Source organism: Triticum dicoccoides, chromosome 2B (assembly GCF_002162155.2).
Source record: "Triticum dicoccoides isolate Atlit2015 ecotype Zavitan chromosome 2B, WEW_v2.0, whole genome shotgun sequence".
Lineage (NCBI taxonomy): Eukaryota > Viridiplantae > Streptophyta > Magnoliopsida > Poales > Poaceae > Triticum > Triticum dicoccoides.
In genome coordinates, this window is record NC_041383.1 from 816,738,676 (window position 1) to 816,751,604 (window position 12,929).

General features: G+C 50.0%; 1 protein-coding gene across 1 annotated transcript; it reads left to right on the plus strand.

Annotated features, from left to right (window-relative positions):
* Window positions 1–11,322: 11,322 nt before the first annotated feature.
* LOC119366576 (RNA demethylase ALKBH9B-like) lies at window positions 11,323–12,695 on the plus strand. Its single transcript, XM_037632333.1, has 2 exons — window positions 11,323–11,589; window positions 11,679–12,695. Exons 1-2 carry the CDS (start codon window positions 11,373–11,375, stop codon window positions 12,497–12,499), a joined length of 1,038 nt encoding a protein of 345 aa, XP_037488230.1. The 5' UTR covers window positions 11,323–11,372; the 3' UTR covers window positions 12,500–12,695.
* Window positions 12,696–12,929: the final 234 nt, after the last annotated feature.

Sequence of the window (12,929 nt, forward strand, 5' to 3'; positions counted from 1 at the left end):
TATAGCACCCCGATTCGGCCTTCCGGATTCTAGGGGCTTCGCCGAAATTTAAAATTGTAGACTTCTATGGCTAAGTGAAAGTTATAAAGCCGCATAGTCCGATTGCCTTGTTCGCTGCGCCAGACACCTCCTTAAGGGACCAAACATTTGGATAAAGAGTATCCGGGTTTTCCACGAACACCCCAGTACTAGTTACATGGGGGAGGAAGTCGACGACTTGCCTACTTTCAGAATTTTATAAACAGCCGCACATAAGGTAATATTTTAAATAACAAAAGCGCTACATAGCGCGAGTAACTTCGTCTCTAATTACAAACATGATAGAAGTGAATTCATTCCAAAATGGCGTCCTTGGTACACTCATCGGCGACAAGACAAACACCCTTCATCACGCCATCATAGTACATTTCAGGATGGTGATGCGCCTTGCCCTCCGGCGGCCCGTCCTTGACCAGCTTCTCCGCATCCAGCTTGCCCCAATGCACCTTGACGCGGGCAAAGGCTCGGCGGGCACCTTCGATACAAACGGATCGCTTGATCACTTCAAGCCGCGGGCAGACATCCACCATCCGCTTGATCAGGCCAAAGTAGCTACTGGGCAGGAGCTCACCAGGCCACATCCTAACTATGAAGTCGTTCATAGCCAGTTCGGCCGCTCTGTGGAGTTCGATCAACTGCTTCAGTTGGTCGCTCAGAGGCATCGGATGATCGGCCCCAGCATATAGGGACCAGAACAGCTTCTCCATTGAGCTCCCCTCCTGGGCACGGTAGAAGTCTGCAGCGTCTGAGGCACTGCGTGGCAGATCTGCAAATGCCCCTGGAGAGCTCCGCATTCGAGTAAGTAAAAGAAACGCCTCCTCCACATGTTTGCTTTGCATAAAGAATTTCTTACCCGCTGCTATCCTTTTGGCCTCCTGGATCTCCTGCTGTGCTTTCTCGGCTTCGGCCTTGGCATCTTTCAAACTTACAAGGGCCTTCGCAAGCTCGGCCTGCTTCATCTTCAGATCATGCTCCACGGACTCGCCCTTTTTGCCGAGGTCCTGGAGCTCTTGATGTACCTCGCCCACTCTAGCACTTTGCTTTTCGCGCTCCTTGCATTCCAAGGCCGCTTTGGTTTCGGCCTCGGACAACGCTTTCTTCAGGGATGCCACTTCGGCGGTGGCCCCTGTTACATAGCCACGACGCTTTGGCATTAGATTGACCAATTTTGCTTATCTTTAAACACATACGAACGGGGAATCACTTACCTTTATTCTCCTCGAGCTGCCTCTTCGTGAGGCCGAGCTCTCCCTGCGCCTAGTCCAGATCCCGCTTCAGTTCGGCAACTTCGGCAGTACGGGCAGCAGCGGCAAGCAGCACGGCCTGCTTATTCACATAAACGCTTTTTAGACTCCTGCGGATTGCAATTGACCCTCCATTTGGCTTTTCTTTCTGAACGCCAACCAGAGTATCAAGGGCTACTACCAATGGAGTGGTAATTTCATACATTTTTATTACTTACATCAAAGCCCGTCAGGAGGCTTGTGCAGGCTTCGGTCAGTCCGCTTTTGGCGGGCAAAACCTTTTGAATCACCGCACTCATAAGAGTACGGTGCTCTTCTTCCATGGAAGCGCCTTGAAGCGCTTCCACCAGGCTATCCGGCGCCGTTGATGCGACGGAAGTCCTCGGCACGGGCGGCTCGCCCTCCCTAACGAGGGGCTGCCCGCCTAAGTCCGGAACCGTCGGAGGTTCCGGAGCAGTGTTCGGTCGAGAGTCCGCCTTGTTGCGGCTCTCATCGACGCGATCCGCGGGGATCTTGAACCCCGCATGTCCGACATTAAGAAGTCGGCCTTGGGGCGTCTCCAGGGTCACCTCCCCCTGCTTGGGGAACCTTCGGGACAACACCTCCATGTCATCCGCAGGCGGAGGAGTGGTGGCCGTCGGGAGCGAGTTCATCTCTGAAACACTCAGAGACCCATGCGAAGACGACACCTCCGGATTAGCCCTGGTCGGACTGCATATATGTTCGGCGTTATTAAACAGCTATGACGTAGAACCACGGTAGAGCGCGGACACGTATGATCGCGCCGGGGGCTTCCCCCTGGGCAGCCAACCTTCATCGATGTGAGCGGCCGTGGTGGAGTAGTCCGGAAGGGATGTTTTCCCCTTCTTGGACGCCCCAGCCTTCCCCTCCGGGGCGGCTTTTCTCTTCTTCTCCCCCCTAGTGCGGGGAGGTGGAATTTCTTCTTGATTCCCCCCGCCTCCGCGGGAGGAATCTGTCTCGTCGTCATCAGACGACAGGGGTATAACGGCCTTGCGCCGAGGGCCTCTTCCGGCCCCTTGGCCCGCCTCTCCGGGCCCCTCATCCTTTCCGGATGGGGTGTATTCTTCTTCCTCCTCCTCCCCTTCGTGGGAGGAGTCTGCCTCGTCATCTTCGGACGAGGCTTCTGGCGCAACCTTACGCCGGAGACCCTTTTGGATCCCCGGGGCCTTCTTCTCGGCCTTCTTCTCCGGCACCTTGTATGGTGCCGGGACCAGCATCTCCGTCAGGAGAGCGTCAGCTGGGCCCTCTGGCAGCGGAGCCGGACAGTAAACCTGCTCCGCTGTCTCCACATAATCCTGAGGAAAATATACACAAATACTTAAGGCTCCCCCATGAATGTATTTGGAAAAAACCGAACCCGGTGGTAGTCCCAAAACTCACCGGACGAGGGGGCCGCGCTGCATGAAGTCCACGGTCCTCGGATGTGGGAGGAGGTACTTCGGAGGCCTTAAACAACTCCTTCCACACGTCTTTGTGCTTCATGCCATAGAGCCTCTGGAGCGTCTGGTGTTCGGCCGGGACGAACTCCCAAAGATTGAATGCCCGCCTTTGGCATGGCAGAATCCGGCGAATGAGCATGACCTGGATCATGTTGACGAGCTTGATGTTCTTGTCCTTCATGCTCTTGATGCAGGTTTGGAGTCCGGTCAGCTCTGTAGGTTCGCCCCAAGTTAGGCCCTTCCTTTCCCAGGAGGTGAGCCGCATGGGGGCTCCGGATCGGAACTCGGGGGCCGCCGCCCAGTTGGCGCCGCGCGGCTTAGTGATGTAGTACCACCCCGATTGCCACCCTTTTACGGTCTCCGTAAAGGAGCCGTCCAGCCAGGTGACGTTAGGCATCTTGCCCACCATGGCCCCTCCGCATTCCGCTTGCTGGCCGCGTACGATCTTCGGCTTCACGCAGAAGATTTGCAGCCACAGGCCGAAGTGAGGCCGGATGTGGAGGAAGGCCTCACATACGACGATGAACGCCGAGATGTTGAGGATGAAATTCAGGGCTAGATCATACAAATCTAGCCCGTAGTAGAACATGAGCCCGCGGACGAAGGGGTGAAGTGGAAACCCCAGTCCACGGACGAAGTGGGCGACAAACACGACTCTCTCGTGGAGTCCCGGGGTCGGAACGACCTGCCCAGCGTCCGGTAGTCGGTGCGCTATGTCTGCGGCCAAGTATCCGGCCGCCCGAAGATTTGTGATGTGCTTCTCCTCGACGGTGGAAGCCACCCACTTGCCTCCTGCTCCGGACATGTCTAGCTGTGCGGAGGAGACTTGGGCTTGGGCGCTGGAGCTCGAGGGGGCAAGAGTGGGCAAAAGGAGGAAGAAGGCGTGGGTAAAAATGGGAAATCTTATCCCTTTATAGAGGCGACGAAAGCGGTGCGCCTCCCCACTTGCCCGTTGGGAATCGCTTGCTTCCCAAGCGCCACGATTAATGATGTGGTGGGATTACCCGTACCCGTATTGATGAGAATCCCATGATAAGGGGGCACGATCTCTGCTTTGACAGGACGTGTCAAGGAAACCGCCTCGCAATATGCGCTGTGGCTGGTTGTGGAAAGACGGTTCGAATAATGACCTGACCGTAATGACACGTCGCGTTGCCTAAAAAGTTGTCAGCAGATTGCATTTGTGAAACATCATTCTCTCTACGGTGGCATGCGAAGATCATCTTGTGGATCCGGACACAGTTTGAGTGTTTGATAATTACCTTGGAGTATTCGGAGGAGGAACTCGCCCTGCAATGCCGAAAACAAGACTGCGCACCGGACTCATCGTCATTGAAGCCTAGTTCAGGGGCTACTGAGGGAGTCCTAGATTAGGGGGTATCCGGATAGCCGGATTGTGTGCAACGTCCGGACTATTGAAGCATGAAGATACAAGACTCAAGACTTCGGCCCGTGTCCGGATGGGACTTTCCTTGGCGTGGAAGGCAAGCTTGGCGATCCGGATATTATATTTCCTTCCTTGTAACCGACTCCATGTAAACCCTAGCCCTCTCCGGCATCTATATAAACCGGAGAGGTTGGTCCTTAGAAGGCTGATCACAATTACAATCATACCATCATAGGCTAGCTCTTAGGGTTTAGCCTCTACATCTTGTGGTAGATCTACTCTTGTACTACCCATATCATCAATATTAATCAAGCAGGAAGTAGGGTCTTACCTCCATCGAGAGGGCCTGAACCTGGGTAAACATTTGTGTCCCTTGCTTCCTGTTACCATCAGCCTTGACGCACAGATCAGGACCCCCTACCCGTGATCCGCCGGTTTTGACACCGACAGCTGGGCCTCCGGTTAATAGGTTAGTTCCAAAAATAATATAAAAGTGTATAATAAAGCCCATAAACATCCAGAACAGATAATAAAATAGCATGAATGCTTCATAAATTATAGATATGTTGGAGACGTATCAGTCTTGCCTTCGGATCTGTGATAGAAGGTGTACCCAATAGTTTCCTTTGGGTATCCTATGAAGACACATTTCTCCGATTTGGGTTCGGGCTTATCAGGTTGAAGCTTTTTCACATAAGCATCGCAGCCCCAAACTTTAAGAAATGACAACTTTGGTTTCTTGCCAAACCATAGTTCATAAGGCGTCGTCTCAACGGATTTCGATGGTGCCCTATTTAACGTGAATGCAGACGTCTCTAAAGTATAACCCCAAAACGATAGCGGTAAATCAGTAAGAGACATCATAGATCGTATAATATCTAGTAAAGTACGATTACGACGTTCGGACACACCATTACGCTGTGGTGTTCCGGGTGGCGTGAGTTGCGAAACTATTCCGCATTGTTTCAAATGTAGAACAAACTCGTAACTCAAATATTCTCCTCCATGATCAGATCGTAGAAACTTTATTTTCTTGTTATGATGATTTTCCACTTCACTCTGAAATTCTTTGAACTTTTCAAATGTTTCAGACTTATGTTTCATTAAGTAGATATACCCATATCTGCTCAAATCATCTGTGAAGGTGAGGAAATAACGATACCTGCCGTGAGCCTCAATATTCATCGGACCACATACATCAATATGTATGATCTCCAACAAATCTGTTGCTCGCTCCATTGTTCCGGAGAACGGCGTTTTAGTCATCTTGCCCATAAGGCATGGTTTGCAAGTACCAAGTGATTCATAATCAAGTGATTCCAAAAGTCCATCAGTATGGAGTTTCTTCATGCGCTTCACACCAATATGACCCAAACAGCAGTGACACAAATAAGTTGCACTATCATTATCAACTCTGCATCTTTTGGCTTCAACATTATGAATATGTGTATCACTACTATCGAGATTCAATAAAAATAGACCACTCTTCAAGGGTGCATGACCATAAAATATATTACTCATATAAATAGAACAACCATTATTCTCAGATTTAAATGAACAACCGTCTCACATCAAACAAGATCCAGTATAATGTTCATGCTCCACGCTGGCACCAAATAACAATTATTTAGGTCTATAACTAATCCCGAAGGTAGATGTAGAGGTAGCGTGCCGACGGCGATCACATCGACTTTGGAACCATTTTCCACGCGCATCGTCACCTCGTCCTTAGCCAGTCTTCGCTTAATCCATAGTCCCTGTTTCGAGTTGCAAATATTAGCAACAGAACCAGTATCAAATACCCAGGTGCTATTGCAAGCTCTAGTAAGGTACACATCAATAACATGTATATCACATGTACCTTTGTTCACCTTGCCATCCTTCTTATCCGTCAAATACTTGGGGCAGTTCCGCTTCCAGTGACCAGTCTGTTTGCAGTAGAAGCACTCAGTCTCAGGCTTAGGTCCAGACTTGGGGTTTCTTCTCCTGAGCAGCAACTTGTTTGTCGTTCTTTTTGAAGTTCCCCTTCTTCTTCCCTTTACCCTTTTTCTTGAAACTGGTGGTCTTGTTGACCATCAACACTTGATGCTCCTTCTTGATTTCTACCTCCGCAGCTTTTAGAATTGCGAATAGCTCGGAAATTGTCTTATCCACCCCTTGCATATTATAGTTCATCACGAAGCTCTTGTAGCTTGGTGGCAGTGATTGAAGAATTCTGTCAATAACACTATCATCCGGAAGATTAACTCCCAGTTGAATCATGTGATTGTTATACCCGGACATTCTGAGTATATGTTCACTGACAGAACTATTCTCCTCGATCTTGCAGCTGTAGAATTTATTGGAGACTTCATATCTCTCAATCCGGGCATTTGCTTGAAATATTAACTTCAACTCCTGGAACATCTCATATGCTCCATGACGTTCAAAACATCGTTGAAGTCCCGGTTCTAAGCCGTAAAGCATGGCACACTGAACTATCGAGTAGTCATCAACATGCGACTGCCAGGCATTCACAATGTCTGCAGTTGCCGGCGCAGGTGGTACACCTAGCGGTGCTTCCAGGACGTAATTCTTCTATGCAGCAATGAGGATAATCCTCAAGTTACGGACCCAATCCGTGTAATTGCTACCATCATCTTTCAACTTTGCTTTCTCAAGGAACGCATTAAAATTCAACGGAACAATAGCATGGGCCATCTATCTACAACAACATAGATAAGCAAAATACTATCAGGTACTAAGTTCATGATAAATTTAAGTTTAATTAATCATATTACTTAAGAACTCCCACTTAGAGAGACATCCCTCTAATCATCTAAGTGATCATGTGATCCAAATCAACTAAACCATGTCGGATCATCACGTGAGATGGAGTAGTTTTCAATGGTGAACATCACTATGTTGATCATATCTACTATATGATTCACGCTCGACCTTTCGGTCTCAGTGTTCCGAGGCCATATCTGCATATACTAGGCTCGTCAAGTTTAACCTGAGTATTCTGCGTGTGCAAAACTGGCTTGCACCCGTTGTAGATGAACGTAGAGCTTATCACACCCGATCATCACGTGGTGTCTCGGCATGACGAACTTTGGCAACAGTGCATACTCAGGGAGAACACTTTTATCTTGAAATTTAATGAGAGATCATCTTATAATGCTACCGTCAATCAAAGCAAAATAAGATGCATAAAGGATAAACATCACATGCAATCAATATAAGTGATATGATATGGCCATCATCATCTTGTGCTTGTGATCTCCATCTCCTAAGCACCGTCATGATCACCATCATCACTGGCGCGACACCTTGATATCCATCGTAGCATCGTTGTCGTCTCACCAACTATTGCTTCTATGACTATCGCTACCGCTTAGTGATAAAGTAAAGCAATTACAGGGCGATTGCATTGCATACAATAAAGCGACAACCATATGGCTCCTGCTAGTTGCCAATAACTCAGTTACAAAACATGATCATCTCATACAACAAAATATAGCATCATGCCTTGACCATATCACATCACAACATGCCCTGCAAAAACAAGTTAGACGTCCTCTACTTTGTTGTTGCAAGTTTTACGTGGATGCTACGGGTTGAGCAAGAACCGTTCTTACCAACGCATCAAAACCACAACGATAGTCCGTCAAGTTAGTGTTGTTTTAACCTTCTCACGGACCGGACGTAGTCACACTCGGTTCAACTAAAGTTGGAGAAACTGACACCCGCCAGCCACCTGTGTGCAAAGCACGTCGGTAGAACCAGTCTCGCGTAAGCGTACGCGTAATGTCGGTCCGGGCCGCTTCATCCAACAATACCGCCGAACCAAAGTATGACATGCTGGTAAGCAGTATGACTTGTATCGCCCACAACTCACTTGTGTTCTACTCGTCCATATAACATCTACGCATAAACCTGGCTCGGTTGCCACTGTTGGGGAACGTAGTAATTTCAAAAAAATTCCTACGCACACGCAAGATCATGGTGATGCATAGAACCGAGAGGGGAGAGTGTTGTCCACGTACCCTCGTAGACCGAAAGCGGAAGCGTTAGCACAACGCAGTTGATGTAGTCGTACGTCTTCACGATCCGACCGATCCATGTACCGAACATACGGCACCTCCGAGTTCAGCACACGTTCAGCTCGATGACGTCCCGCGAACTCCGATCCAGCAGAGCTTCACGAGAGAGTTCCGTCAGCACGACGGCGTGATGACGGTGATGATGTTGCTACCGACACAGGGCTTCGCATAAGCACCGCTACGATATGACCGAGGTGGAATATGGTGGAGGGGGGCACCGCACACGGCTAAGAGAGAGATCAACAGATCAACTTGTGTGTCTAGAGGTGCCCCCTGCCCCCGTATATAAAGGAGCAAGGGGGGAGAGGCGGCCGGCCAAGGAGGGCGCGCCAAGGGGGGAGTCCTACTCCCACCGGGAGTAGGACTCCTCCTTTCCTTGTTGGAGTAGGAGATGGGAAGGAAGGGAGAGAGGAGGAGAAGGAAAAAGGGGGGCGCCGCCCCCCTCCTTGTCCAATTCGGACTAGAGGGGGAGGGGGCGCGCGGCTGCCCTGGCCGCCCCTCCTCTTTTCCCACTAAGGCCCATTAGGCCCAATATACTCCCCGGGGGGTTCCGGTAACCCCCCGGTACTCCGGTAAATGTCCGAAACCTCCCGAAACACTTCCGGTGTCCGAACATAGTCATCCAATATATCGATCTTTACGTCTCGACCATTTTGAGACTCCTCGTCATCTCCGTGATCATATCCGGGACTCCGAACTACCTTCGGTACATCAAAACACATAAACTCATAATACCGATCGTCACCGAACTTTAAGCGTGCGGACCCTACGGGTTCGAGAACTATGTAGACATGACCGAGACACGTCTCCGGTCAATAACCAATAGCGGAACCTGGATGCTCATATTGGCTCCCACATATTCTATGAAGATCTTTATCGGTCAAACCGCATAACAACATACATTGTTCCCTTTGTCATCGGTATGTTACTTGCTCGAGATTCGATCGTCGGTATCTCAATACCTAGTTCAATCTCGTTACTGGCAAGTCTCTTTACTCGTTTCGTAATACATCATCCCGCAACTAACTCATTAGTCACATTGCTTGCAAGGCTTATAGTGATGTGCATTACCGAGAGGGCCCAGAGATACCTCTCCGACAATCGGAGTGACATACCTCTCCGACAATCGGAGTGACAAATCCTAATCTCGAAATACGCCAACTCAACAAGTACCTTCGGAGACACCTGCAGAGCACCTTTATAATCACCCAATTACGTTGTGACGTTTGGTAGCACACAAAGTGTTCCTCCAGTAAACGGGAGTTGCATAATCTCATAGTCATAAGAACATGTATAAGTCATGAAGAAAGTAATAGCAACATACTAAACGATCAAGTGCTAAGCTAACGGAATGGGTCAAGTCAATCACATCATTCTCCTAATGATGTGATCCCGTTAATCAAATGACAACTCATGTCCATGGTTAGGAAACTCAACCATCTTTGATTAACGAGCTAGTCAAGTAGAGGCATACTAGTGACACTATATTTTCGCACATGTATTATGTATCCGGTTAATACAATTCTAGCATAAATAATAAGCATTTATCATGATATGAGGAAATAAATAATATTTATTATTGCCTCAAGGGCATATTTCCTTCACATTTCTCCACTCGTCGACATTTCCAAGAACCTCCGTGTTATTATTTGCCTCCGAAAGAAAAATATGCTCTAATGAAAAATATGCTTAATGTTCTAGAAAAATACAGGCGCTTCCCTATTTCGACACATGGTTTAAGAGATAAAATGTTTTGAATAAACAGATCTACAAAAAAGGAAAAATTCCAGGTTGCGACAAGTGGCGCGCAATCAGCGCGCCACTTGTCACAACATGGGAAAGGTGGGAGTGATATTTGAAATGAGCACTCCTTAATTAGTGATTTCGACTTAACAATTGTGCATGCTTCAACTTATTTTGGTGGGCTGGGCCTAATAAATCTCCGATGAGGCGAACTGTCGTCTACAAGCGATCTCGAGCAAAATTACTAGTTAAGGAGTACTCCTTTCAAAAATCACTCCCACCTTCTCAGGTTGCGACAAGTGACGCACTGCATGCACGGCACTTGCTGCAACCTGGGAGTTTTTTTTCGTATATCCGTATATTCAAAACCTTTTATCTCTTAAACCATGCATCCAAATCTCGAACCGTTTCACCGTTGGATTTCTCGCGTCGAGATCTTCAAAAACTAGATTCCATGTTGATAGGTTTTGACGAAAAAAATTCAAAAAAATCGGACAAAAAAACGGACGGAAAAACCGAACCGGTAGCAATTTTTTTTTTCTTTCCGAAAGAGGCACGGTTGTGCCTCTCGCGAAAGTATAACCATGCCTCTTGTGAAAGGAAAAAAATAGAAAACACATTTTTTTTTCCATTTCCGAGAGACACGGCCGTGCCTACCTCTCGCGGAAGAAAAAAAAAATAGGAAACACGTTGTTTTTGTTTTTGAGAGGCATGGCGTGCCTCTCGCAGAAGCATAACCATGCCTCTCGGGAAAGCGGAAGAAAGAAAACAAAAAACACGTTTTTTTCCGTTTTCGAGAGGCATGGGCGTGCCTCTCGCGAACGAAAAACGGTGACTCGCGGAAGAAAAGAAATGTGTTTTTTCGTGCAAGAAAAGGAATTTGAAAAAAAATTCTTGTGCAAAAGCGAAGAAAGACCAGTGAAAACAAAAAAGTCAAAAAAGTCGTTTAAAAAATCAAAAACGCGTGCAGAAAAATAAAAAAACAAACACGCTCTCAGCCTATCCAGATAATTGTTGGAAGTCTTTAAAGGAGCGCCAATTAGTTGCTCCCGCTCCGGAGAGTCGCTCACGCCAGCCCACGCGCGCCACTAAGAGCTCGGCAGGCTCAGCAGTGTAAGTAAAGGCCGTCCGTCGCGGAGGCCAGCCCACCAGATGCCGGCCCATATAGAATAGGTTACGGAAATCGACTGACGAACGCGCGCGCTAGAAGAAGGCGGGAACGCGAGAATACGCGTCCGCCCGCGCCCACCCACGCGCGCCCCACGTGTTCGACGAAACACCCGACCCGACCCCGATTTGGAAGTGACCTCTTCTTTCCATATAAAGCTGAGCTACCTCAGCCGCCAATCCAATCGAATCCGCCCGCCCAGATCCCCCTTGCTCTGTTCCCACTGCCGCCGCCGGAGCCGCCGCGATGTCGACGCCGACGCCGGCGCTGCTGCCCGACGAGGGCATGGCGAGGGTGCGCCGCAAGAAGGACTTCCGCCACATGGAGCGGGTGGACGGCCGCATGCTCAACATCCTCCAGGGCCTCGAGCTCCACGCCAACGTCTTCTCCCCCGACGAGCAGCAAAAGATCGTCGCCTGCGTCCTCGACCTCCAGGACCAGGGCCGCCGCGGCCGCCTCCGAGGTACCTACCAACACTTCTCCGATGAATCAACCAATCAATTCCTTCTTCCTCCCCCGATCTTGATCTGACGACCTCGATTCTTCTTCCAGAGCGGACCTACTCGGAGCCGCGCAAGTGGATGCGGGGCAAGGGCCGGGCGACGATCCAGTTCGGCTGCTGCTACAACTACGCCGCCGACCGGGACGGCAACCCGCCGGGGATCGTGCGGGACGAGGCCGTCGACCCGCTGCCGCCGCTGCTCGCCGCCATGGCGCGCCGCCTCGTGCTCTGGCGCCTGCTCCCGCCGGCCTGCGTGCCCGACAGCTGCATCGTCAACGTCTACGACGTCGACGACTGCATCCCGCCGCACGTCGACCACCACGACTTCCTCCGCCCCTTCTGCACCGCCTCCTTCCTCGCCGAGGCGCCCATCCTCTTCGGGAAGGAGATGAGGGTCGTCGCCCCCGGCGAGTTCTCCGCCGCGGCCTCCATCCCGCTGCCCGTCGGGTCGGTCCTCGTGCTGAACGGCAACGGCGCCGACGTCGCCAAGCACTGCGTGCCCGCTGTGCCGGCCAAGAGGATCTCCATCACGTTCAGGAAGATGGACGCCTCCAAGGTCCCGTACGGGTTCCGGCCCGACCCGCTGCTGCAGAGCCTCGCGGCTGCGGCCGTCCGGCCGCCGATGACGGCGGCGAGCGCGCCCCCGAACAGAGCGGCCTGGGAGCAGAGCAATGGCGAGGCGGCCAAGCATGCGACACCTCAGGCTCAGCAGCAGCAACCGGCGGCGCCTCTGTACCAGGCTGCTGCTGCCAGGGCGGGGCAGACACAGTCACAGAGCCCCGGCGGCGGAGTGCCTTTCAGCCTCTCCACCGACGAGTTCCCGGCGCTTGGTGCCTCGCCGGCCAGCGGACGACGGCCGGGAAGGAGATAAAGAATTCAATTTTTTGATTTGAAAGATGATGAGTTGAGAGATACTGTACTTCAGTTTGTTGGAGCTCATGTAGCATTAACGACATTCATTCATTCATCCGATGTAATTGACTACCGCCACTCATCATAGGTTCAAGAAAGAATGAAAACTTGATATTAGTACATTGATTATGATGGTGATCTACTCTGATTGCGTTGGTTTGATGATCGACTACAATCCGTGGCTCATCAAATTTCAAAGACGGCACTATCAAATGACCGACGATAGCCAAATATTAGTAGTGATTTACTACACATTTTCATTCTACCACTATGTTCGGTATATTTTTTTAGTTTTGTCTCCGCAAATAAAGTTTGAACATCAAGAATAGATGTGTTCCTTGATTCAGTTCATTAGGGCATCTTTAACACAGACCGTCAAACTACCCTTC